At 39.0% G+C, this 27959-nt stretch overlaps 1 protein-coding gene across 3 annotated transcripts in view; it reads left to right on the top strand.

Annotated features, from left to right (window-relative positions):
* LOC114909057 (synaptotagmin-2-like) overlaps positions 1 to 21976 on the top strand; it is a 42309-nt gene extending 20333 nt beyond the window's left edge. For 2 of the 3 annotated variants that reach the window (XM_029246457.1, XM_029246456.1), the window contains exons 2-9: positions 7705 to 7929; positions 8333 to 8493; positions 14041 to 14175; positions 16797 to 16964; positions 19038 to 19205; positions 19725 to 19842; positions 20820 to 20953; positions 21275 to 21976. In XM_029246457.1, the coding sequence (XP_029102290.1) occupies positions 7728 to 7929; positions 8333 to 8493; positions 14041 to 14175; positions 16797 to 16964; positions 19038 to 19205; positions 19725 to 19842; positions 20820 to 20953; positions 21275 to 21490 (1302 nt within the window). In that variant the 5' untranslated portion in view covers positions 7705 to 7727 and the 3' untranslated portion in view covers positions 21491 to 21976. The remainder of the gene's footprint in view (positions 1 to 7704; positions 7930 to 8332; positions 8494 to 14040; positions 14176 to 16796; positions 16965 to 19037; positions 19206 to 19724; positions 19843 to 20819; positions 20954 to 21274) is intronic. The other variant, XM_029246458.1, reaches the window with a different exon arrangement.
* Positions 21977 to 27959: the final 5983 nt, after the last annotated feature.

Genomic DNA, 27959 nt, shown 5'->3' with positions numbered 1-27959 from the left:
ATGAAGTACAGCCCTAAATGTAACGTTAAAACGACATAATTCATGAATATGCAGTTAGAGCATATGCACTATATATTTTCTGTTTATAATCATTTGAAGTATTTATTTTATGTTATTTTATTTTATTTTAAAGGGGGAGAATGGTGGCACAGTGGGTTGGACTGGATCCTGCTCTCCAGTGGGTCTGGGGTTTGAGTCCCGCTTGGGGTGCCTTGTGACGGACTGGCGTCCCGTCCTGGGTGTGTCCTCTTCCCCTCCAGCCTTATGCCATGTGTTGCCGGGTTAGGCTCCGCTCCCTGTGTGTGTGTGTGTGTGTGTGTGTGCTTGTTTTATTTTATTTTTTCATGTAGAGACAGAACATCACTGTAAATGACTAAAATGTCCTTTTCTGGTGTTGAAGGTGCACTCTTTTCAGTGCTGTTCTTGCATGAAGTCCTTCAGTTTTCCCAAAGCATAAATGAATTTAATGGCCAATTATTGTTTTCATTTCATGCTCTGATTCATATTTCATTTCTGTGCTTCTACCTGCTTTGTCTCTCTGATGACCCAGGGGAAAGTCTTCTGTGACACTGTCACCTGGAGGACTGTCAGGAGCACAATGTCCCAGCCAACACCAGGACAGAGACCCCAACCCCTCCCACCCACCAGATAAATTTAGATAATTTTGGAGGGTCACTGCACTGAAGATTGCATATTAAATCAGTTTTGGGACACACTAAACCCTACCCTTTAAAATCAATATCTGTGCTTGCTGCTATTGATGTTTGTCACTCCAATCGTGGTGACCTGGCCATTTCGGTGGCTTTGATAGAGCACCACTTTCAAGGTGTATACATTTTAGCTTCCTAATGGCAAACCTGGGTTTGCTTGGCTAAATCTTCTTTGCTCCATCATCAGTCGCAGAGGGTCCTAATCCACCAAACATGAGTAGCCACCCATAACCTTTCAATCGTTTTTAAAAGGGCAGCAAAACTGTTAAAAATGTGTTTGTCACGTAACTGCAAGAGGTGGTGGAGCTTGGCAGCAAATAGTCTGTTTTGCAGGGCAGCCCAAAAGGGCAAGTGGATGATAATCGGGTTCTGTGATGTGCTACGGCAGGGCAGGAAGCTTGGGGCAATGGCACAGCGAGGCAAGAAGCTTTGCAGTGCTACGCACAAGCACGTTGTCAGACCCGGAGCAGGACAAAAGGGACTTGGCCACACTCTTAATTATCTATTGTCAGGACACTTGTTGTGGGGTAATTGAACAGCTGCCATGCAACTGTGCGTTGTCCCAAGGTTATTAAGGGAGAAAACTGACCAGCGTGTTAATCAGCCACTCCCAACCCTCAGTGGACCTCTGCTCCATACTGATATCACCATATTTAATTTCTTTCCTTCTAAATATCTAAACAGAGAAACTTACAGATTTCACACTTTACTGTATACTAAGACAGACATAAACAACACAAATTTCCCACCACTGTTTCTATGTTTGTGGCTTTTGCTATTACTTAAAGCGTTAAGTGATTTCACCTTGATTGCATGTAGCGAGAGGAATGCACTGGGTTGGGGATGAATGCTGAGTAAGCTTTTGTTTCTAAAACATCAGTCGTGGCACATATATAATGTAACAAGCTTACTAAAATGTATAGTTTTCCCCTCTCCACATCCCAGCAAGAAATTCATAATACATCTTTCATTTCTACAAAACTGCTGAGAACAGCAACGAAAAAATTATGCGAAATACACAGGTGTCACAGAGGAGTGTATTTTGCTTATCGAGTTACTGGGTGTATTACATTAGTGTTTGAAATTCATGGCTTAATTTGTTTTGTCTGAATCACCTTCTAAGAGACAGCATAGTTTTCATGTGGTTTTTTTGTGCCATTTGCCTGTATTGAAATACTGCTGCTGCACTTTACTGTTACCCTTCCTCAACAATTGCAGTGAAAAAGGAATCTGATATTAATGTGCCATAAGGCATATCGACATCTGTTCATCGCAGTGGGAGGGAAAAGTATACACCATGATCTGAACAGGATCCTTACAGCTCATCCAGTACTGTCTCTGTATTGCTGGACTACTGGTATAGTGTCGAATCAAGGAAGACCAGATGGTCCATATGGTTCTCCCATTTACACAGCAGCCACAGCTGGAGATGAAAGATGGGGGCACATCAGAACTGGGGTGCTGAAAGCAAAAAATGAATTCAAACTTCTTATCTTGAATTACAGAAAGACTAAGCCAGTGTTTTATAGTATTATTATTATTATTATTATTGAAGCCACTAGTTCCCAAGCTAAGGAATCCTACCATCTGTGTATGTTAGCACATGGATTAATATGGTGTACAGGTCACATAGTCATACTGTAGTTTTCAGTCTAACTGATTGCTTTGTCCAAGGTAACTTACAAAGAGGTTATAGCAAGAGCAGTGATTAAAACCCGTGACATTTTCGCTGGTCAAAAGAAACTCAGCTTCACTGACTACCCATGATGTTTTCTTTGGGAGATATAAACCTATTTATTATTCATGCATTCACTCACCCATATGAACCTCCCCACCACCACCACTTTGATATACGAACTACATTCCTTTAAATTGTTTGAATTTAATTACTTATCTCAGTTCTAATGTATTCAGCCAGACAAAGCCTTAAACTATTCATTATGAATGATGGTAAGTCAAATTCTGGTCTCACTCGTGTTAGTTCTTGCAAAAAAAACACTGCAGTATTTTATAAAGTGAAATAAACATTTAACTGGAAAATGTAAGATTCAGCCCTTTGTTACTTGTACTGCCTATATGAATAGCACTCTTGACACAAAGACATTGTGGGAAAACACTTAGGCTATTGATTTGGTGGCGGAAAACAACATGGCGAGTTGTCATGGAAAAACAAAGGACAGCACTTCAATCACGAGCTTTCCCTGTAACCCCCTAACTTTCTTGTCTTTATTAATAATTTGTTACCCTCTCTGGCTTCCCCCCCTACTTCCCATAGCTGTAGTTCTAATGGGTTTTATAAGTTCGCATATGCACATTTATAGCATGCAACCCTGCAAAAAGAATAATAATAAATTCAGAACTCTTAAGAGCAAGTAGCATTGCATCCCATGTTAGTAGAGTCTCAACGAAATATCTAAGGTTGGTGCAGTTTAATCCTCTCGACTTTATACACTGAGAGAATCCATAGGATTTACCAGAGTCATGGTCAGGAAACTATAAGGGTGCAGGAGGACTGCAGTTTTAACTGATCTAAACTGCTTTACATATGCTTGAACAAGGTTGACCACTTGATCCCATCTGGCCAAGGGCAGAGTGACTTCTGTTTATAATAAATTATAGTGTTCTGTAGGTTTGAACTCCACAGTGCAGATGTCTATGCTAATGCTTCACTGTAAATATAATTGGCTGAATGAAACATTTAGATTATATGTTGATCAAAACAATTTGAAAGTACATGCGAAAAGCATTTTTTTCTGTATAAAGGAGAAGGATATTTTAGATGTCATTTGAACAATCGTTTCAACGCTGCACCAGAACAACATACAGTGTTAAGCTACTTATTTATACAGCCAACCAATTTTAGGGTAAGTCCCTTACTCCATGCTACAACAGGGCAAGGGAGGAGTTGAACCTGCTACTTTTGGGGCCAAAAGCAGCAGCTCTGATTACTATACCACCAGTTGTCCTCTTCCTGCTCATCCCACTAAACTGTAGACGCATGCAGCACTGCTATGGTAAAAAGGTTGAAGTTTCCCTGGCTGGCCTCAGCCATTCACACAACACTGATTTTCACCGTCACATAATCAATCTCCCATCACTCCCTGTACGCCTAATGCCACCTCCCCCACCTTTACACACTGGTATGGATTTCTAGGACATCCGAATCTCAAATACAACAGATCCAATTACATGTTATGTCGCTCATAATCACATCAGTGGAATTGTATACCTGTTTAAATGGCTAATATGAGATGTTTGTTACGTGTAATTTGGTGGAGGGCTGCATAAGAGAAATAATACAATATATTCTTGTAGAACCCTATATTGCCAGTGAAGTTTACCTGATGCTTTCTAGTGCTTAGCTGCACTGGCAGAAATACCTGGAGTGTGTTTTGCTTTTTCTTAATGTTGGAGTGTCAGAAATATGTTCTGACATGTGGGATCTTCACAGCTCCCCGTACTGGACTTCTACAGCAACCTTTCGATTGAAAACTGCACATTATACATTATCCTTTCCACTTCTCAAACTCAAAAAAGTTGCAGCACCTTCACTTCTTCTGAAGATGGCTTTTATCTGAACATCTAGTATATGTGAGGGCGGAGGACACAAAATGAACATGACACAAAAACCATTCCAGATGAGGCGTACGCAGGCTGTCCCTTGAGTCTGCCGTTAGGGGTCAGCATAACCACAGGAAAGTGCATTCTGGGACTTTGGAGTGCTGTCATGGGTGTGCCTCCAGCAGAAACCACACATACAAACATCGCTGTGAAAAGAGTCCCAATAGGAGGGGAGGCCACATGAACTTTGCACAGAGAACTGATGTCAGGTTTGAAGTGAGTTTTGAATATTTTAGGTCATGTGATGGTCAGTAACTACTCAGAGAGCACAAGGATGATGAACACTGTAGCACCATGCATAAACACTCTTACAATGAGCTGCTCTAGTTAAATGGGTTAAATATAAAAAAGCTGCTGTCAGTCACAACATCAGCTAAGGAAATGAGCAATAATTACTTGGAGCATAGTCTACAGAAGTGCCTGCTACAGCAATTCTTTTCCATGTGTAATTTATTCATTTAGCTGATGCTTCTTCCCAGAGCAACCTAAAATGTTTTCTAGCGACACTTATTCACTCATGGGTAATTTTTGTTTATTGTTGTAGTAGGTAGAATTTGAACCTGTGAAAGGAATGGTGTAAAAATTCTGCAAAACTGTTTCTAACCATATTTTTCAATACTGTTCAGAAGGTGCTGTCTGTTGCAGTTTCCTTGTGACTTTGTCCTTCTCAATGCTGGCAATGGCCCTAAAAGCAGGGGCTGATGCTTAGAGTAAATGGCTGAGCCCATTTTGGCCTCATACTCAACCAACCCAGAAGCCGATTAAACCCAAGTGTGGCCACCGTATCTCTGTAAACCCAGATTCAATTTAACTGAGGCGCCAAGGTGACAAACAGATCTCCTACCCCAGAACCAGACAATTGCACCGTCGTTTTTGTTAAAAGCTCTGTTCTGGACACACTGTGATGTTAGCGGGCTACTCTCCATCATTACAGACTGGGTTTGTGTGTTTCACCCTGCTTATCAGCCAAAGAGAGACCCTGGGAGATGTATAAAATCAGCAAAAACAGCAGTGCATCAACACTATGGCCGTGATGCAGGTATCTCTGTGAGCTGTCCATGTGAGACCTCAGCCAGACCATCTCAGCAGGTCTTCAAAAAGTCAACCTGTGATTACTAGAGCAGGCCAGATAAATGTTTTTTTTGTCTTGATGGTTGTGTGAGATCAAGAGATTAAGCAGGAATAAATGAGGCATAGGCAAACAGTGCAATAACACGTTTCCGATTTTTGATTTATCCTTGTCTGAAAACCTTACTAAACTGAATTTTGGCGATACATTAGAAGATATATAAGACAGAGTGGTTTCATATAATCTAGGACATAACTTGTGTGATTTTTTTTCGACATGAGCAACTCTTAACTTTAGAAATTGTAAGCCACCACTTTGAGTCCAAAATTGTTTGATGACTAAATTTCACCCGGCTTTTTCTTTTCTTCTGATCACACACTTTTACCTTGCAGTTTAGTAATTGTACTGAGGCTGGGGAGGCTGTCTACAGAAAGGGCCATGCTCTCGATGTAGTTCAAAGGCTTTTTACTGGAAATATGTTGTTTGCCTGTTTTTGCCCTATGCCCTGTAAAGAGGTATGTACAACAGAACTGTGTGGATGATAGTTGTCCTTTGCAGTGAACAAACAGAGGTATTTCAGGTTCATCAGTGTTCGCTGTGGCAACAGCTGCTTTTGGACTGAACATCACAAGTTCAAGTCTAACCTGCAGCTTTAGTACCCTTAAGCAAGGTACTCACCCTGAATTGCTCAGATAAAATTACCCAGCTGTACAAATGGGTGAATAACTGTAGGTAGGTCAACATCATAAGTCACTTTAGGAAAAAAAGAGTCAGCTGAATGCGTGAATGTTACATGGCAACCATGTTCATCCTGCTGGTAATTTCAAAACTTCCTCTGAGGATAAGTAAGTTATTGACTTTTGATTAACAGAGGCTTTCATTAGTGCATGTCTTCATATTTATGTGCGACGTAATATTTTTTGCTCAATTACTTGTGTGTACTCAAAGAATCATAATGCTCAGAAAAACCTAACTTGAATCAATGTACTTGATGTTTTGTGAACTTGTCTAAACTGATCATTAACAGATCATTACAAATCCTATTATTCATCAGTACTATATACCAAAATGACATCTGGAACTCTTGGGGAAAATAAAGATATTCTTAAGGTATTGATGCAGTGAATCCTTGTGGGATCCATGATAAGGAGGTGGGAATCTAAGAAAGGTGAATCTTACTGATCATAAATAATCAGCCATGTTAAGAATAAACGATTGTCTCTATATGCCATCAGAAGCATTTTTTTTTTTTTTTTTCGGTTGCTGAAAGCATGGTTATACAACAAACAGGTGAACTGAACCCAGATACATTAGCCGCATACTGTTGAGTAAACCAGTTAAAATCCTCCTGGTGAAAGTTTTGTCAACTCGATTTCAAGCACCATAACCTCACCTCCCAACCACCATCACCTTTTTCATACTCAAACTTCCTGTGCTTCTGAAATGTCTACTTATGCAACAGAAGCAAAAAGCTATTCCGCAGCCGAATGCTATAAATTATTAAAAAAGGCTTACCCTGGTGGAACATCTTTCCTTAAATTATTCACAATCCCTCACCCCCAGCTGAGAGTGACTGGGACTGGACTGCTGAAGCAGCAGAGTGATTAAAACATTTGTTTTTTTCACCAAGTCCTTTGTCTGGCCAGCTTGAAAGAATCTGTCTCCACTGACCTAAGTGTTGAGGATGGACTCAGAGTTCGACCTTCTACACCACCACACCTCAATGATAAATGTTGACTGATCCCGCATTGTGATATTGCTTAGGGAACAGACCTTATTATATAAAAATAAACTGGAAAAAAAAAGAAAAAAAAAAACAATGAAAATCATTATTTGCTTCAGTGCTTCTAGCATATGTATATAATTCTCTAACTTACCCAATCTACTCCATTGCCCTGGTACACAGAATTCCATGGATGAGTCATCATTAATTGTCTTTTAAAATTAACATCAACTAAAATGTGGTTTCCGGGAAAACACATTGTGATCATTGTCTTTAATTAATAATTTGTGTCATGTCATCATATCACAATTTTAGTTAACACAGTAAAACCAGTTTGCAAATGTGAAATAGTTTACATTAGGATATGAGTTTTTAGACTTTAAATTCTTGGGTAGGCTTCTTAATGTGTGTTTTTTTGTTATTATTATTTAATTTTTTAAAATTTATTTCTTATGTCTCATCTGTAAGATTCCCTAGGTTTTTATAAAACTTTGTTCAATGCAGTACTGATATATGTATAACATGTTAAAACCATATGCAACTGGTTTTGACATGCTGCCCACCCACTTTCTCCCTTGCAGGGACTGTGACCTAGCCATTGAGCATGAAGTGGAACTTGTTCAAGAAGAAGCCAGAGGCCATGGTGGGGCCTGAGCCCACCGGTGCCACCACAATGACGGCAGCCCCTGCTCCAGCAGTTTCCACTGCAGCTGACAATTCCACTGAGTCTGGTGGGCCGGTCAACAAAAATGATTTCTTCGAGGAGATCAAAAACAAGTTTGTCAATGAGATTGGCAAGATCCCAAGTGAGTGTTTCAGTCATCTTGACTTCCTGCCTTCAACCAATAAATGTTACATATCCCCTCCCATACACATCGAGGAACGGTTGTAAAGTTTATTCAGAACTGACAGCCTACTAAAAATCTGATACTCTTAATTTGATTTGCTCTGTCCCTGCCAGACTTTGACATTCAAATTAACCCCCTACCCACCTAACCCATGATTCGATATTGATCTTCAGTGGGTGCAATTACAAGAACCAGTCCTCCCCAGGGCACTCCCTGGAATTACATTTACGTCAAAATGCACTTGTTTACGCAACACCCTGTGCCAATAGAACCCTGGTTCATCCAGGTCTGACCAGGAGAGTGCTGTGTGAACTCCCTGACAATGGGATGATTAACCTTCCCTCCATTCCCCCCAAATCAGTGCCACCCTGGGCCATCATCGCCATTGCCGTTGTGGCTGCCCTCCTCATCCTTACCTGCTGCTTCTGCATCATCAAGAAGTGCTGCTGCAAGAAGAAGAACAAGAAGAAGGGAAAAAAGGGGAAAGGCGACATGGGGTTAAAGAACATGAAGGGAGGCGAGGTATGGCTACCAAAAAAGGCCCCTCCTACCCAGCCATCTGTCCCTAATGCCAAAAGCCATACCTAACACACTTCTCCTCATCTGAATTTAGCTGCTGTTTCTCCATCCCTGACCCTTTGAACTCTCTGGTCTCAGTCTCTGTTTTACTGAGGTGCTTCACACACACACACACAGACACACACACACATTTTCAGAACCGCTTGTCCCATACGGGGTCGCGGGGAACCGGAGCCTACCCGATAACACAGGGCGTAAGGCCGGAGGGGACACACCCAGGACGGTACGCCAGCCCGTTGCAAGGCACCCCAAGCGGGACCCGAACCCTAGACCCACCAGAGAGCACAACCGCGGTCCAACCCACTGCGCCACCGCACCCCCACCTGATGTGCTTCATTTCCCCTAAAATAGAATTATTAAGGTACCCAGTACCTGGAACCCTGTGTGCCTTTTCGTGTTACTGTGTCCGAACTCTTGAACCAACTCTCAGGGTCACTTTCAGTTTGGAGCAGACAGTTAAAGATCAGACTAGATATGTCCTCCCCTTTGCACTGGCCTTGAGAAGTGAGATTAGCCTCAAACTTTCATGCAATGTATTTAACATTGTGTGATCCTTCAACTTTTTTGGCAGTTTTAGGACAAGAAAGATTTAATTGTTTTTTAATTGTGTATCAAAACTGGACAGTTCAGGAAAGGAAAGGATATTCTAAACCATAACCAAACCTGTAACTACCCTCATCCCAGCTGCTCATTCCCACTTCTTTGTCTCAAATTCCTCTGCTACTATATTCTGTATTTGTGAGAGATGTGATTGCATTGTACCTTTTTTGTGCTTTGGGAGCAGTGAGAGAAATGACACACTGGCGCATGCTAGTCGGGATAATGTAGCACTTTTCAAATGCTGTTTTTCTAATTAAAACAAGATTGCCGTGGAGAACTGGCTATGGAGTTTCAAAAAAAAAAAATAGCTGTGCAGGCTCAGGCAAAATCACACATCCAATGCAAAATAAATTAGTTATTTGGGAGCTGAATTTGCAAAAGGGGGTCATTTTACAACCCTAGTTGTTTGTGTTTGCCGATATCATTTGTTGCACCAAATCACTGCTAATTAAAGACAGCAGTTACTCTCACTAAAAACATAGATGTGTAAAAGTATGTTTCAAAGAAATAATACGGATCATGGATGGCCATGGTGAGTTTGTGTGTCAATTCTCCTCCCCGCCCCTGCAGTGTTGTTGACCACCTCTGTTGTGTAATCCCTCACTGGTGTCTGTGAGTTCAACCTCTTCCTCTTCTCTTTGCTCTCCTCCTCCTCCTGCTTTGTGTCTTGTGTGTGCACCGTGTATCTTGACTGTGGTGGACCTCCCCGCTCTACGGTAGGTGGACGGCTCGTGGTGGCCCCTCTCTGGCAGCGCAGTGTAAGCTCAGGAGGGTGGAAGTGGGTGGGAGGGTAGGTCTCTCTGCAAAAGGGACCAAACGTTACTGCTGCCATTAGTCTTGCGAGCTTAGGTGCTGCAGATGCTTGTTGGGAGGGTGGGATCCAGCTGCTTTCCTTCCACTCTGATATGCTGCACAACTTGCCTGATCTTGCGGGGGGAGGAGGGGCCACCATTAGAGTTGAACTCTGAGACGTTGAAAAAGCGGGAATAAAAAAAACTGTTTTGTTTGTTTCTTTTTTTTTTTTTTTAATTAAAGGTATACAGATTTCAACTTTAAACTTACTCTGAAGTGAAAAGACTGGATGATGCACAAGAGCAGCACACGAGTGTTCACTGAAATGCATGCTCAGATAGCATGGTTGGCCATTTGCTGGGAACGTTGAGGCTTTGCCAGGCACATATCTCTGGATATTTTTCCAGTGTAATGGTGTCAAATTCAACAAAACCACAGGGACATATTGATGCTGAGCAGATGGAGTCTTAAAACAACCCAAGGCTCTTCTGATAAACGTAAGTGGGGACATGTAATGCTGATTGCAAGATATAATTACCTTGCTAATTTGATTTTAGCATATTAAATGTCAATTAAGTTCCACTGGACACCTGTACAGAGGTGAGGTCAGGCAAAGCTGTCGGCACTCTCTGAAAAACAAAAGATGTCTTCCCCTTTTAGTCAAAGCCCTGGGGAATGTACACAACCTGACATGAGCATAACTTTCCACGCTGACCCATGACATTGAGGCAGCTCCGTGGATCATGTGCCGGGCCGTCAGGGTTCGTGTACGGCATGATGTGAAACACCAACCCCTGTCGGTGGCGGACTGCAGAATGAATGATGTTGGGCTTTCAAAAACTTTTGTCCTGGGGTGCATGGTGCACAGAAATCTGTTTTCCTTCAAAATAAACAATCACGAATATAACTCAACCACAAGCTTTATTGGATTGACAGACTTTAGACATAGATATATTTGATGACAACAAAATGATAAGCAAATACAGCATGCTTGCTTTTTCTTGCTTGGCATACGCAAAGACAAAACAGCTTCAACAACTGTTTAAAAGTATTATACCAACAACTATTGGCTACTACTAATAATACTACTAGTATCTGAGCAAATAAAGTAACAGATATGTGTCAGTCAACAATCCACTACCAGTGCAGACTTTTTATATTAACAGTTTTCTTGGTGATTTTTTATGTTATATATGGTGTCTTTCAAACCCATAGAAAAAAATTGCTTTCACTGCAAACCTAGGCCACCTTGAGTGTTGTTCCATTTATTTTTTTGGAAACTGTATAAGTTCTAGAGTCGAAGGGTGCAAGTTCTAAGAATTACAGTACATAGAGTTAGAAAGATAAGTATTCGGACAGTAAAGTAAAATTTGTTACTTGTATATTTGTATTTCACATCAAAAGATGAATGAGGCTAAAGACAAGAACACCAGCAGTTATTACTGGGTGATGCTTTTCAAACAGGTTAAATCATGATGGGGAATGTTATTTTTGTCTTTAGTACCCATAATTTCACCTGAGCATATTAAATTGGTGCAAAATAATTTCAAGCAAATTAAAGTTTTGTAAACTTATTATTTGGTTGCATACCCCAGACCATTTTTCAGTTAATTCTTCCAAAAGCCAGAGCACAAATCCTTTTCCTGTGATTTTCACTTGTATTTGCTCTTTTGTGGCTTTAAACAGGATGGGGCAGAGTAATGGGCAGCACTCTGCTGGAAGAGAAAAATATTGTATCGCCGTCATTACATACATTATTTGTATGTCATTTAAGCGTTTTCTAACAAAGAGATCTTCATTAAGAGCCCAGTCAAAGATAATTATATATGTTGGTTTTTCAAATATTACAAAAATCTAATGTGTTTTTGTGTTCCATAAACAAGTTTGCTTAATAGACTTTATCTATTTACAAATATTTGGTTTTCTCAACTATCATCATGAATTTTTATTAGACTTCAGAGGTGTTTCTTGTGCTTCTAGTTGAAAACCGGATGTAATGATGGTAAACTTCCTAAATTTGTTATTCATACTTCCTACAAATTTAATGCCATGAATACAGTCATGGGCACAATTTTGGGCACCCGTAGTCAAATTACGAGTTTATTTATTTTCTAACTGAAAAGAAGTTCATACAAGTTACAGGTTCTGTAAGAAACAAAGTTAGATTGTAAAAAAAAAAAACAAAAAAATGTTGTAAACACAAAACTTTGGCCACTCTTCAAGTTCATCAATTAATGCTAATTTTCAGAATTTAATTGGCTAGTTAGGCCTTAATCCAAGTCAGGTGAAGACAATTGCAAAGCTTAAATTATCTGACCTTTCAAAACCTCTCAAGGGCGCAGTACTTACATTCAACAGTCATAGGCTCTTCTAAATTGCTGACTGGAAATAAAGGCAATTGACTCTTGCAAAGCAGAGGAAGGCTATAAAAAGATATCAAAACTCTTCATTGTAGCAATTTCAATTAATAAAGGGAAGTTAAGGGAACCTGTTGCAGTCAAGACAAGATCTGGAAATCTAAGAAAAATCTGAGATAGAACTGCTTCTAAACAGGTCAAATATTTAAAGAAGAGGAAGGAAGATTTAGCTAGCAGAGGAATAGTAGTGCACCGGTTGACTTTGCAGTGTTGCTTACACAAACATGACATACATGGAAGAGTCATCAGAAGTTAACCTTACCTGAAATCTTATTACAAAAGTCAATGTTATAAATGTGTAGCATAACACTTAGATAAGACAGAAGCATTTTGGAACAGGCACTAAGGTCTGATGGAACAAAAAATTAACTCTTTGGTGACAATCAAAGATAAAAGGAGAAGCATTTGAAGAAAAGATCACTTCAGCAACAGCTAAACATCAGGGTAGCTCTGTTACTCCCTGCAATTGAGTAATATTGAAAATCTGTGAGTAGACCTCAAACATACAGGGCTTGCAAGATGACCTCAGACCTATTTATGAACTAGAAGGATTCTGCAAGGAAGAGAGGAAAAAAAAAACACTAAAACAAGGATTGAAAGACTTTTTGCTGGAATCATTTGCAGGCTATGATTTTTGCCAAAGAGGGTGTTGCTGTGTACTGGATGGACAGGGTGTCCAGACCTTTGCATGTTTCTTTTTCCACTCTATTATAATAATCAGCAAATAAATAGTAAATTAAAATCCATTAAAATTTTTCATTTTTAAATTTGCTCCCTGAAATTGCTTGTGTTAACTTCACTTACAAAACCAATAAAATTTGTCAGTTGACTAGGGGTGCCCAAACTTTTGCACAGGACTCTAATTCTTATGGTGAGATCGCATAGTTTTAGTATGCTATGATATACCACCTCATTGCTTTTTATGTACCAAACCTCAGAATAAAATAGGCATTGGATTTTAAAGGAAACTTGAATTACTTGTCTAATGTCTTCATTGAAGCATTAGGTCTGAAACACGAGAGACTTTGTCCAGTTGTGTTTTTTTTTTTTTTTTTTTTTCTTGTGCCTGGTGGTGGTGACAAGGATATCTGCAGTTTCATCAACCCTCAGGGTAGCTTCTGGCACCTTGTAACAGTCTGTTTACTCCTTGAAATGCCATCAAATGGGCCGAAGGGGAGTACCACTTAGCACTGGGGCACTGCAGAGCTAAGCTTCATGTGTTGTCAAGTTTATCCGAATGTCAGCTCAGGAGCAGTAATGTCCTCCAAGTGCTCTAGTACTGTTATTAAAACATGGCCAAGCAGCAAAGTGAGCTTTTTAGTGTGGTCATATCTAACCAGGTAGCCACCATTATTTGCAAAGCACTTATTATTAAGCCTCTGGGGTCTCTAGACAAGTGATAACAGCCGTTATCATTGTCCTGTAGTTTTACAGTTTATCCAAAAATGAAAAGCCTTTAGGAAAATACAACATCAAGTTATGCTGCAAACATCAATTTAAAGCTCTTGTGCCTGTCTTTGAATAATTTGCTGAGAGGTTACTAGGAGGTAAGGAAGGATAGTTGGAAATTGGTGTTGCTCTGTCTATATTGAGAATCCTCTTTTGCTGTACTATGCTGCACTGTGATGTCAGTGGTAATACCTGACACCCTCCTACCCTCACTTTTCTCTTGCCACTGCAGAAACTACAGGATGATGATGATGATGACGATGCAGAGACAGGAATGACCGGGGATGAGAAGGAGGAAGAGCAGAAGGAGGAGGAGAAGCTGGGCAAGCTGCAGTACTCCCTGGACTATGATTTCCAGGATAACAAGGTTGGTCCCTGTACACAGCATTTGGCATCTCAGCCTTAGCGTGAATTATTCTTCTTTCTCAAGTTTCATATTGCTGAAATCAATGATTTAACTGACCGTTGTGGCTTAACTGGTACACCAACCAACCACCCATCAACTCATCCACAGTAAACTGCATCAGCAATGCTGCTCTATGATGCATGATTATTTTATTTTATTTTATTTTATTTATCTGTAACCTCAACATGGGTTTCTTTGTTTAGGTTATTATTATTATTTTATTAATGTACACAAATATTTTGAAAAAAGATCTGTCAAACACAAAAAATTTGTAAACACCATGTAACATGTCAAAAGTACATTTCTGAAATAAAACTGCAACACTAGCAAACATAATTAACAGTAAAAGTAATGCAGCAATAAAGTTTGCTGTCTAATCCTCATGGAAGTATGAATCAGACAATAATTTAAAATTTACATCAGCTATCAGATAGTTATCTGTCATCCAATCATTTTTCACTTCAAATAAGTCAATGTAATGACTAAGAAAAAGACCTCACTGGATTGTTTCTTATGATTATTCCAATAAAACAACAGTAAAACAACAACAACAACAATAATAATAGAAACATTGTCAATCCTAAGTGGAAGAAAACATTTAAGGAACAAAAAAAATCAAGAGTTTTCTGATCTGGCAGAAGAACGACTCACATGCCGTAAATCAAAAAAAAAAAAAAAACCACTAAAAAAGTCCAATTCAAATATTTAATTTGCTGTTAACTGTGTACTTGCAAGTGCCATTTCATATTCCATATGCTTAACTCATCAAATAATTAAATTAAAAGGTGATTTATACAAAATCATAATATTCAGTAGTTGTAATATGAGTAAAAACTTTGTCACATACTTACCTTGATTTAAATTTCATTTTCACCTCAGAGTTCCACCATCAGTTGCACTGTCCGTGAAAAAACTGAGTTAACTGTCAAAGTGGGACAAATCTCTGATTGGTTGAGAGCAAACTCTCGGATAACAATGAACTCTGATTGGTCTGATTGCAGAGAGAACTCTTTCTTGTTATTCTGGTTACATATATGAGATATTCCATGTTCCTGTGACAGCAGGTAGTGTAACTGTCAGGGAGTGATGACTTCTCAACAGAAATATACTGATAGAGACGTCCCAAACAGAAAGCATTGTGCCGTTCTCTTGAGTTTTCTGAGGTAAAAGTTATTTTTATGTTGACTGACTGAAGGAAAAATTCAGCAAAAGCCAAAACTGGCCAATAAAGTCTAAAGAAGAAGGCAGGACCTTTGATGACATCTTGCTGTTGGTTCACAGTAAAACTGACTTTAGTACTTTAAATTATAGAAACCATTGTTCCCAAAAACTACTCTGGAAAAGCAGAGATGCCCAAGAAATTTATTCAAGGTGAAACTGTGCAATAAAATAACTGGTAATTTGCTCAGCACTGCAGATGTTCAAGGCAAATTGGGTCCTTATTATCTAGGTTCTAAGTCATCAGATGTCATTTTTTTCTTTTATTTTCTGATGATTTAAATGATTTATTGAATTTAATGTGCTAAGGAGTTAAAAAAATTGAGCCTTGCCCCCGAGTCTTCTGTTAACTATAGCCATGCTTACTTATCATTGAATAATTGCTGACAACACTATGAACTTAACTTCAGAAACACACTTTCAAATGGAAATGTCCATGGTGAAAGTAAAAGTTTTTATATAGTTCTGTAATCCCTCATCTTTAGAAAACACTACCAATCTGAGATAAAAGTTTGATTTTCCTTTTTACTGGAATTTGATGGATTTTGTTATGGTTTCAGTTTAGTTTGAGGAAAGACAAAACTTTGGTTTAAGTATTGATAACAGGATGCGCTCTAAGTACTTCATGATATTATTTCTTTAGGAAGTAAGAAAAATACTGACAGTATCAACAGTACTTCTGCAAACATGGGTTCAATAAATGGCAATACCCAAAGGAGGAAATTAAACTATATATTATGGTCAGACAGATTATTAATTAGTATTGTAGTTGGAACTGAAGAACCGGGAAATAAGATTCATTCAGATTAAAAGTGGAAAAAAATGAAATTTATCTGTTGCTATATCATATAATTAATTTGAAAATGTAAAATGTATTCTTTGAAAGTGGAAGTATGTAAAACGACCTTGTCGGGCCGCAAGAGAAACAATTTCAGGGCATTTTGGACGCATTGTAGTACCAATGGTGAAGCACTACTGAGTGGACTTAATTGACAAGCATCTCATCGAGTTGCAGGAGCTTTTGGAGGATTTTAGGCATGGACCATCAAGGTTCTGTTTGATGAGCTCTTAGTTTTCCAGCACATGAATGTGGAGTTAGGAGGTATCTTACCGTACAATCAATGTACATAAGAAGTTGACTTTCGCTAGACAGTAGCTTTCACACAATGTTGCATAGAAATAATATACTGTCACTCTTTGCATACATAATTTCAGTATTCAGAATGCCTTCATTGACAGAAGTTGTTTTAAAGAATGTTGCACATACTAATTCATGTTCCCCCAACTTAATAAAATAATATTAGAGAATCAGTGATAATAAGGGTATTTGGAAATCAGCTGATTGATGTGCCCCATTTCACCAGCTCACTGTGGGAATTCTCCAAGCAGCTGACCTCATCTCCATGGATACAGGCGGCACCTCAGACCCCTATGTCAAAGTCTTCCTTCTGCCTGACAAGAAGAAAAAGTTTGACACCAAGGTGCACAAGAAGACGCTGAACCCTGTCTTCAATGAGTCTTTCGTGTTCAAGGTAGGACAAGCAGATTGACAGTTCCTTTTAGGAGCTTTTGTGGCCCTCTTTCACATGACTAGATAAGGCAAAGAACAACTATTCCTATATCACATGGTTAGATTGGATGGTAGACCACACAGGGTGAGCAGGAGCCTTCTTTATTTCACTTAGTCCTAGTGTGACAAGAAGAAAATTTGGTCCAAAAAAGCAGCTTTTTAAGTCTCCTGAACTTTGAGAGGGATTTAGCAGTTTTTACTGTGAGAGTGAGGTCATTCCTCTACACTGGATCCAGAACTGAGAGCCTTCAGCTTTTTTTTTTGAACCTATCATGTGCGGGACCACCAACTGGCCAGAGGTGGAAGAGAATAGCACTCTTGCTGGGGTGTAGCAAGTGACCAGCTTCTACAGGTATCAGAGAACAAATCTTTTGATGACCTCCAGTAACCAAAGTCTCAAACTTGATACCTCTCAAAGCTCAGTAGACTTAGCTGCATTCAAAGCTTTGAATCACTCTGATAAACACACCTTTACACAATCCTGTGGAAACTAACCAACCAACAACCACTTGTCCCAAGCGGGGTCACGGTGAACCGGAGCCTTACCAACACAGGGTGCATGGTCAAAAGGGGAGGGGACACACTCAGGACTGGGTGGCAGGTTGTCGCAAGGCACCCAAGGCAGGGCTCGAACTCCAGACCCACCACACAGCAGGCGCCAGTCAAACTCACCGCGCCACCATGCACCCCTGTTTGTGGAAACTAATGGAGGTCTAAACTTGCCTGGCTCTTGGGTTAGGTGAGGATATGGTTATACTACAGTAGTGTCTAATGTATGCAGCTTGCATTTACAGTACAGCAAGGGTATTTGCACATTATTAAGTTGTTTAACTCAATGAAGCCAGAGGTGAGAACAAGACTGTGACCCTAACCATCAATTCTAACTGGGGTCCTGGATTTTGATGATGACTCTGCCTGAGAATGATATGCTTCATTGGAAACACTGAGATTGTTTATTTGTTTGTGAATATTCATTTAAATATTAAGATCCTTTGGAACTGCTGCAGAAGAGCACAAATTTGCAGACGTGAGCTGTCAAAGCAGGGCATGCTGCGATGTTAGGGCAAATTGCCAGTGCACTTTACAAGCACTAAATTGGTGCCAAGAAGACTAAAAGGGGCAGAGCATAGCCCTACCTTCTTGCTGATACTACAGTCTCTCATGAAAAGATCAAGTATCCCTCCTTCCGAGAGAAGGATTTGCTGCTGAGCTCAACAACTCAACATTCTATGTAAAGCCACTGAATATTAACGCTAGTGCTGCAGAGGCATCTTCGGACACACTCCATCATATCCTATCCTTAGTTTTCAGCAGGAGATGTGCATATGTAAACAATTATAAATTATCATTGTTTTTGACTTTCCAATTTCACATAACAGTTTCCTCTCTATGTTAGGATACCCACTGCCTGAGGCCAAGATAATCACAGAACTGCTGGGATATTTACATTTGTTGCTTCACTTCTAAAAAAAATGATGTTAATAACCTCTGATGAGGGTTGAAAGACAAAAATGACAACTTAAACTACTAGATATTAACAAAAACTACAAATTATCATTTCTTGTTTAGCTGACACCTTTTTCCAAGTTTACTAACAATGTGAGATTTGCACAACCACAAGTTACTCACAGCTATGTGCTTACTTAAACAGCAGGGCATTTTTACCACAGCACTTCAGGGCAAGCACCCTGACCAAGGGTAGTGCAGCAGGAGTGGAATTCAAATGGGAACTTTTTCCACTTTATGTTACCTAATGCCCCATCAACACATAAAATATGTTTATGGTACATTGAGTTTAATTTCTTAGCACATTAGTGTTTCAATGCCAGAACAACATTTTGAAATATTTTATAGTTTATAATGTTCCTGTTAAGAAGAATAGTTTCTTTGGTCGTTCATGAAGAAACCAATTCTAAACTGCTGCTGTTTCTCAAAAGAGATGTGTGTGTTCCCTGTGCATTAGGAGTCCAATTTTGTTGATGAAAAGACAGAAGGGGGTGTAAACTAAATATGTCTCACATCCTACCTCCCGCAGGTTCCCTACCAAGAATTGGGTGGGAAGACTTTGGTGATGTCCGTTTATGACTTTGACCGCTTCTCCAAGCATGACATCATTGGAGAGGTGAAACTGCCAATGAACACAGTAGACCTGGGCCAGCCCATTGAAGAGTGGAGGGACCTGGAGAGTGCTGAGAAAGAGGAGGTAAGGACCTAAAGGTTGTCCTCACCTATGCCAGCAGGATTCACATTTCATCAAACACAGGAATGGAAACTTCAGTTGCCTTTACTTAACATGGCCGAAATTGTAGCAGTGACCATCATCTTCAGCTCGTATACAAGTTTGAAATAGTGAGCTGTCAATCATTATAGATTGCTCCACTTGCTCAGCAAATACAGTAAATTATTTTGAAATATATAAATAGCAAAAATTCACTAAAATTTAACATGAAGCAACAAATGTTTAGAGATAGCTATTTTAACATTTTTTAAAAGAAAATTTTTACACCTTCCCGATAGTACATGATGCACTATTTTTTATTTGTAAATTATCACACACGACAGGTTGTTTTTCGACTTTACAGCAAATTTGGTGTCATTATATGTAACTTAAGTACTTTGCTGAAGGATGTGGACCCCTTCATAAGTGTGATCTTGCAACCTTTTGTGTTTAAGGCTGTGTCCTAAACCACTACACGTCCTGTTTTGTGCCCCCACCTTGCAGCCAGAGAAGCTGGGTGACATCTGTATCTCACTCCGCTATGTCCCAACAGCAGGCAAGCTCACCATCTGCATCCTGGAGGCCAAGAACCTCAAAAAGATGGATGTGGGAGGACTGTCAGGTGAGATTAGACTGACAACCCCCTCCCCTAGTTACCCTCCAGCCCATTCATCACTCATGGCAGCACTCCTGCTCCATGGCAAAGTAAAGATGAGCAAAACACATTCACTGGAGTCTATTTCTGCTAAACATGCTGAGTTCATACATTCACCTTTAGTCACATATCAACAAACAATATAGTATAATCTCATTATTGTGGTCAGTGGGTAGCATGGTGATCAGTATTATTATTATTATTATTATTATTATTATTATTATTATTATTATAATACTTTACTAAAACAAAGTTGTAATCACACACAGGATTACTGAAATAGAAGGCTCTATCAAAATGCATTTGTCCTGTTACAAAAAAATATGGGTATTTCGGTTAGCTTGCATGTGCACTCACATCTGTATTTTAGTTTCATATATTCAGTTCTTATTCTGAGTTCAGTTCATATTTTGCTTTTCCAATACATTATTATGACTTTTAATTTTATTTTTGTCAATTGCCGTGAGCTCACATGCATACGGAAAACAAGAGGGAGGTCATGCATTGCATCACTCAAAATTACAGAGGCAAAATAGAGCCACCAGGTAATCAATAGAATACTGGCTGAGATTCTGCGGCGACTCTCTCCATTGGCTTCCTTTTGAAGTGTTTCTTGATCGACTGAATTTAAAGTCGGTGTGTGTCGAGGCAATCAGTCTGCAGCCGAGGCAGAGTTCTGTTGTTATTTGAGGGGAACATCTTCTGGGGTTTGTCATCACTTTATTTTATTTGTTTGTTTGTTTATAAAACAAAGAGAAAACATTCTCACTCCCTAAAAACAGATCTGGCTCTTAATCTGAACTTGCTGCAGTGATACTGAGCCAAAGCCGTCCTCAGGTAATAAACCAATCAGCAGATTACAAAGATTCACAAATGAAGGAGCATATCATTGCAATAAAAAAAGTTTGTCACATTCACTAACGTGATCGTTTGTCTGTGTGCAGACCCCTATGTGAAGATCCACCTATTGCAGAATGGCAAGAGATTAAAGAAAAAGAAGACCACAGTAAAGAAGAACACGCTGAACCCCTACTACAATGAGTCCTTCAGTTTTGAGGTCCCTCTGGAGCAGATGCAGGTACCGTGGACACATATGAGAAGCGTCAGGTTTATTTGGAGCCTTGGATAACAACTTTTCCTACCAGTCCTGTGCCTAACTATTCCAGTGCTTTCAGCTGAGTAATTAAAATATAGTTGCACTGTTATTCAGTTCTATATGATCTGATGTGACAGATAAGCAAGGAATTTTTGTTATTTCAAGTCCAGGTATACAGATCTGTCATCTTGTTTAATATGTTTTTGGGTCATGTGTCGTTCTGGAAAGATACACGTATTTTTCCACTCTATTGTTTTATTTAATAATCAAAGTAAAACTGAAATGTTTCGTCTTTTACCATAGAAAATCCAAGCCGTAATAACAGTGCTGGACTACGATAAGATCGGCAAGAATGATGCCATTGGCAAGATCTTTGTGGGCAGCAAGGCAACGGGCACAGAGCTGAGGCACTGGTCTGACATGTTGGCCAATCCACGGCGCCCCATTGCTCAGTGGCATCCGCTCAAGCCTGAGGAGGAGGTTGACGCCATCTTGGCAGCACTAGCCGGCAAAAAGTAACCCCATTCCCATCCCAACCCACCAACCCCACTCCCCAACTGTGTCTCCACCCCCCACCTCACTGCATTGATATATCTTGTCTCTTAACAATCGACTCGGTATCTCACACTGCATGAGATTTGCGGATCACCACCCATGGCAGCCGTAGTCAAACAAATTGACTGCCGAGAACAGTACATTTTGGTTTTTTTGGTTTACATCGACTGTAAGGTCACTGAAAATGAGCGCACGGCAAGTAGGGAGAAGCGGACGTAGGGATTCACCCATTTTTTGACGCATATAGATTCTGTAACAGAGCGCGTTGGTGCTATGTGTCTGCAGCCAAGGCACACTGGGGATTTTTTTTTTATTTGCAGACGGCATGTGCAGGAATGAGATGGTTTCAGCTCAGCTGAAGTGTGTGTTTTCTCTTTTCTTTGTCAACATGTATATTACAAAGCCATCTTAGCCTTTTAGGCTTGTTCTCTTAAAAAAAAAAAAAAAAAAAAACGAAAAGAAAAAATGCTGAGCTGCCAACACTGGGGCTTGTTTTGCCATTTAGAAGGTCAAATCACCATATTTGCTAAGTGTGCGGCACACCCCACTGAGAAGCAGCCCTCCCACAGATCCTTGGCCCATACCCAACCCCGTTTTCAGCTGTTGGCTACAGGAAGTGCAATGCCAAGGTGATTGGTGCCGAAATCACAAATCAGATCCTGATCATATTTTCACATAGAAAAAAAGTCTGTCTCTTTTTTTTTCTTTTTTGACACTAATAAAAACTAAATATATTGTCCAGGGCTGCATGTTTTGGATGGTAAAGCTCATAATAAATTCAGAGCACAGTGAAAAATCAAACACATATAACTTAGATTAGCCGTGCTGTCAGTTTAGAAATATTGTCCAAAGATTAGAGCTTTTCTCTGAACAAATGAAACCACTGAAAACAAACTGAAAAGGGAAATGCTGTCATAATACGTCTAATGATTACAGAAGGTTACAATACTGCAAATCATTTTAACAATATTGTTAAAGGTGGAAATGTAAATGGATCATTTGGTATTAATATTTTACAGTGTGTAGCATAAATTAGGACTGTTTTCAGAGGCCAGCCTTTTCTTAAGCATACTGAGGGAAAATGGTATACAATATTTCAAATTAAAAAATACTGCATACATGGTTCCTACTCTGACAGTTCACATTAAAATTAGCCGGTAAAATTGGTTTAAATTTCATAGGTCAGTACCTCTATTGATTACTTAAGATTTTCATGTTTTGAGGGAGTAATCTTAAAAGATGGTTAGATAGCAAAGTTTGTCATTAAAATAAGTTGTTTTGAAAAGACAGTGTAAATGGATTACAGTTGAAACAACTGACAGTAGAACAGTCAAATCATTTGCATAAGAAGGAAGATACATACTGTGATGATATATAATTATACTTCCTCATGTTTTGAATAGCAATACTTCATAAAATAATAAGGTACATGCCCTAAATTAAATTTTGAAGCCAAGTTAAAACAGTAACTCTATCTATCTATCTATCTATCTATCTATCTATCTATCTATCACGGAAAAATGTGTTTCAGTAAAAACATAAGAAGATAATACTTTTATGTGATGGCCAATTACTTTCCGTCTAATGTTAGATGGCTCGAGTTACCAGTGCCTTCAGCACAGAAAGATGGAGAAAAAGAGAGTGAGAGAGAGAGTGAGAGAGAGAGAGAGAGAGAGAGAGAGAGAGAGAGAGAGAGAGAGAGATCATTCAGGCAGATCCACAGAGAAGCTTTGGAGTTGTTTATGACCTTTAGTATTTTCTGGGAAAACCGTGTCTTCCAGACCAGGGTAAATTGAGGAGCCGTGCCTCGTTCAAAAGGACTGGACTTTAAAGGACCTTGCAAACATTGACGTTTGCTGGACATCTATTCTACTGCCTGCAATCTACCACCTCCAGTTCCGATGGCTCCAGTTCTCCTGGCTTAAAGCTACTGTTATTCATGGATTCAGTGAAGGTCCCACTTTGGAGCAATCGCCATTCCTTGTCCTTCAAAAAAACCAGAGAAACAAGTCTTCACAGAGTAATGACATTCAGAATAAGCTGTTTTCACCTTTCAAACTCCCATGCGGCTTCTGTTCTTTTGCTTCACAGCAAAAAATTGTATTGCTTAAGCACTTTAGAGTAAATGCCAGGTTCTCCTTTTAGACTTACTTTTTTGGATGTAGAAATACGAAAGTTCTAAGCTTTAAAAAAGTGTTGCTCACCACTTAATTTAAGGAATTCTTTGTCTTGAAAAGCAACTCTGGTTCATCTGTCATGACATTTCATTACTGCTTTTCTGTTTTGTTTGCCATTTGCCTTGATGTATATAAGTTTTTTCTTTTTCTTTTCATTTTGTAACTCCATTTTTATGCATTAATATTTGATTGACTTGTGAGTCAGAAAGAAATTAGTTAACCTCTTCTCAAAAGTGAATCAAAAAAGAAACCAATTTCCTTTAGGCATCGCTTTTGTATCATACCTAGAAGGTTTGCTGTGCAGATTCGACAGCTGTTATTTCAGATCCCAGAGCAATATTCCAAGATTCAAGTCTTTGAGCCATTGTTGTTTGCCACACAGTTTTGGACTGTGCTTTCTGCTAAATTTTACCTGTGTATGGTAGTATCAGGTAAAGTCATTGGTAATATTCACCTATACCTCCCAACAGCTCCATCTATACCATGTAGCAGCACTAATGCCGAATGGGAAATAATTTGTTTCAGAAGCTCCTACTTCCACTTTTGGTATATTAATTTCTTCCAGAAGCCAAATTTCATTTCATCGCTACATCACCATACAGGAGACAAAATTACCTTCACCCAAAATGCTCTGGAGCACATTATATTATTTCTATGTTACCTCTTTTTTGTTCCAAAATCCGGAGAAGTAACATTAGAAAAACATAGGATAACATACAAGCAATCAAAAAATTCATTGGTGTGTAGTTTTGCCTATATATACATAGATCATATTTGTGAATATTGCATGTTTCTATACTATACTGTAAATAGCAGCATGTTTTAAAGACAAAGCAAAAATCTATTGTGTATGTGCATTCCATTTGTCATTTTAATAATAAAATGGGGAAAAGATGCACTGACTGTATATTTTCTAAACAAAATATTGAATATTTTCCATGAATGGGTACGGGAAAGAATGTAAAATATAGATGAGAAATAATAACTCTATCCACGCCTGAAATACATATGAACAAGACTGGTGTTTTGTGCTGTGTGTGGTTTCATGTAGGATGAAAATGTAGCCGCATGCTTGCTGTCTTCTGTGATATTTACAATGTATTAATTTTCTTATATGTCAGTCTTATTTAGTTGTTTTTCAAATTCACCTTTACTGGTCCTTTTACTATAAAAGACATCAAACATGTCATTTCTGCTTGTGTATTGGGGGTTCCAAGTTCAGACATTCTGATTCTCTGAGTGGGCTGAGGGTTCGAGCTGATGTGGAGAGGTTAAGGCATCAAAAAGCATTCATGACTGCTTTCCTAATTTACTTTTTTTGATTTTATTGTTGTCCCTTGTCAAGAGTCAATTTCAATGATATAGTCGGTAGCTTTTTTGGAAGAGAAAATGTTTCAAATGAAACAAAGTTTTTGTTTTGCTCATGGTTCAAATACAAAATCCTATACACTTACAATCCTTGGAGCCCCCATTTATCTTTTTTCTTTTCTTTTTTCCTTAATGTATTTCTGCCAGATTACATATATTTGGGTGACAGGCCACATTTTACAGCACCTGACTAATATTTGTGTATGTGTGTGTGTGTATTTAGATTGTTGATTAAAATTCAAATAAAGCCATATGACTTGAGCACTAACAACTTAGAGCTCAGCAGTGTAGAGAATGTGTTTGGGAAACCATTTCTCTGTTCACTTAACCCTGTGAATAGCTTCGGCATCCTGCCATTTTTAATCTGCTTATGTCTGATTACAGATAACCCTTTTTCTGTCTTGAGAAACTGGCATATATAATGAGTGAGCTTTTTTGTTTTTTTTTTTTTTTTCTGGAATTCATTCCTGTATTTATTTCAAAGGGATTTCTTTTTCAGTTTTTTTTTTTTTTTTTTATTGTGTAAATGTGTCGTTTTTATGCCAAATGTGTAATCAGAATAAGAAATGCAATGCAATTATATTCATTTGTTCACCCTGGTGGTTTCTCTGTTTGTTTGCAGTCTTTTAATGTCGTGCAACGTTCAATAAGTTTGAAATGGGAAGAATGAAGTTGCCGTGATGGTTGTAAAACCCTTGGGGCTATTTTTACACACATGTACGGATGCATGCAGTTTGTGTACGTTGTTCTTATCAGGTCCACGTTTGCATCCTTTGTGTAGCACATTTTGAAAATGAACACAGGGCATTTTTAAAATCAACTGTGTCACAATAAATCAACATAAAATGCAGAAGATCAAGATACTTGCTAATGTGGACGACTACGTATACTTAAAGTCATAAAGCGCTCAAGAAATTATTCCCAACATGGTCACTCTCCAATGATATTGATCACATTACATAACTCATCACTAACCTGAGGGATGTATTGGTTTCCCATAAAGAGAAGAAAATGCCAGTATTACAAGCAGGACAACCATGAAACTCAAGTTAAAACAAACAGTGCACACTAACTCACCAGAAAGGATTCATTGAGTAAGGCAAAATAAAGTAAAAGGTGAAATATTATTCTATAAAGTAGAGTAGCCATGATGAAGTGGAACTCGAATTTTGCGTCTGGAGATGAGTGATGACCCATTGGGGATGAAGTAATGATACCTTTGACCAAGAAGTTGCAGCATTTATATTTCATACCTTCAGTTGTGCCAACTGGTGAATTATGTCACTTCCATGACTAGTTTCACACCACAGCTCAAAAGGAGAGTTAATTGTTTTGTATCCCAAAACCGTGTGAGTACGTTAGGAAAACGTCTTCATGGCTTCAAGAACATGACAGGGCTTAATGATGTTTATAAAATAAGAATACTGTTATATTTACGTCAATAATATGCTGTTTGATATCATGCCACATGGCGTAAGGGCCAGTTTGGGCCTGGGGAATGTGCAGTGACAAAGTTTCATTTTTCAGCAGTTTATTTTTGGACATTTTAAGCTGCTGTGATCAGCGAATCTATGTCACATGTTGCCAATTATGACGTAACGTTGTTGGGACCGCAGCAGGGCTCACCTGCAGACATGTCCCTCAGTGTGGTAAAGGGGGACATTTCTAGAGCGCTCTGAAATGTGATCCGTTGCCGCTGTACAATAAATATTCCAAAGAGCTGTTCCTCTCCCTCGCTTCCCTGCTTTATCTTTCAAACGGTAGGAAGGGGGACGTGCCTCTCTTCCTCCCATCTGTGCTTCTTTCCGTCTTACACGTCGTGTGGTCGTCGTCCATGTGAGTTAACTGTACCGCCTGTGGACCGCATGCTACCTGCCACCTTCGCTGGGGGGGGGGGGGGGGGGGGGGGGGTTACTTGGCAAATGTGGCTCCCATGGACCTGTTCTTAAGGACTCTGGGGGAATCAAAAATGAAATATGTCAACAAAGACTTACCATGTGTGTTACCAGCTCTGTACTAAACAAATAGGAAATAAAAGCCTTTTCAACTACCTTTAGCATTGAGTATTATTAAAGTCACTTCTCACTGCAAGCCTGTCTGCCTAAATTTCATTTCTGGCTGCTGGAAGTCAAAATCCTTCAGAAACAAGTCTTGAGGACATTATTTTTAAATAAAATCTAAGGTTAATTACTTAATTATATATAGAGTACATAAAAAAGTACAATGGGTAAAGAAAGGCAAAGAAAAATTTACATATAGTGTGAAAAGTAAAGGGCCATAGCTTCTGTAAAAAAAAAAAAAAAAAAAATTACACAGCTTAAAACAAAAGTTTCTTTCTTATTTCTGTAATTAAAACGGAAAATAAGTTTATTAGAACGGCAGCAGCTGGCATGTCCCAACAGGATGCAACAGCCGATGTGACCACTGGGTGGTTCTGTGCACCAAATACACTCTAGAGAGGTACCCTACTGTACTGTGCTGTATCTTGCTAAGCATGGCCTAGATCACGGTTACTTCATGATTTACAATATATGATTAAAAGATGTTCTATATAAGTTTTGGCTAACATTTTTTAATGATTTGGTATGAATACATCACATAAAACATACAATATGATCTTATACATGATCTTCAGTTTATTTTCATTTATACAGAAAGGCCCTTTTGTTTCTTTTCATATTTCACCACAAAAGGCACATAGGAATCATAGGTCACCTTCCTTATAGACCGTACATTTTTTGGAGCTAAGGATGTTGCCAATATACTGACAATTGGCATGCATGGATTTAGGATATTTAACTACATTGCTTTCATTGTGATAATCCCATAGTTTCAGCAGGGAGGCTTATCCCACTTCGATTTAGACCAGTGATTCTTTTATTTCATAA

This window comes from Scleropages formosus, chromosome 19 (genome assembly GCF_900964775.1).
Source record: "Scleropages formosus chromosome 19, fSclFor1.1, whole genome shotgun sequence".
Classification (NCBI taxonomy): domain Eukaryota; kingdom Metazoa; phylum Chordata; class Actinopteri; order Osteoglossiformes; family Osteoglossidae; genus Scleropages; species Scleropages formosus.
The sequence above is the reverse complement of the archived record's forward strand: the minus strand, read 5'-3'. Positions and strand labels throughout refer to the sequence as shown.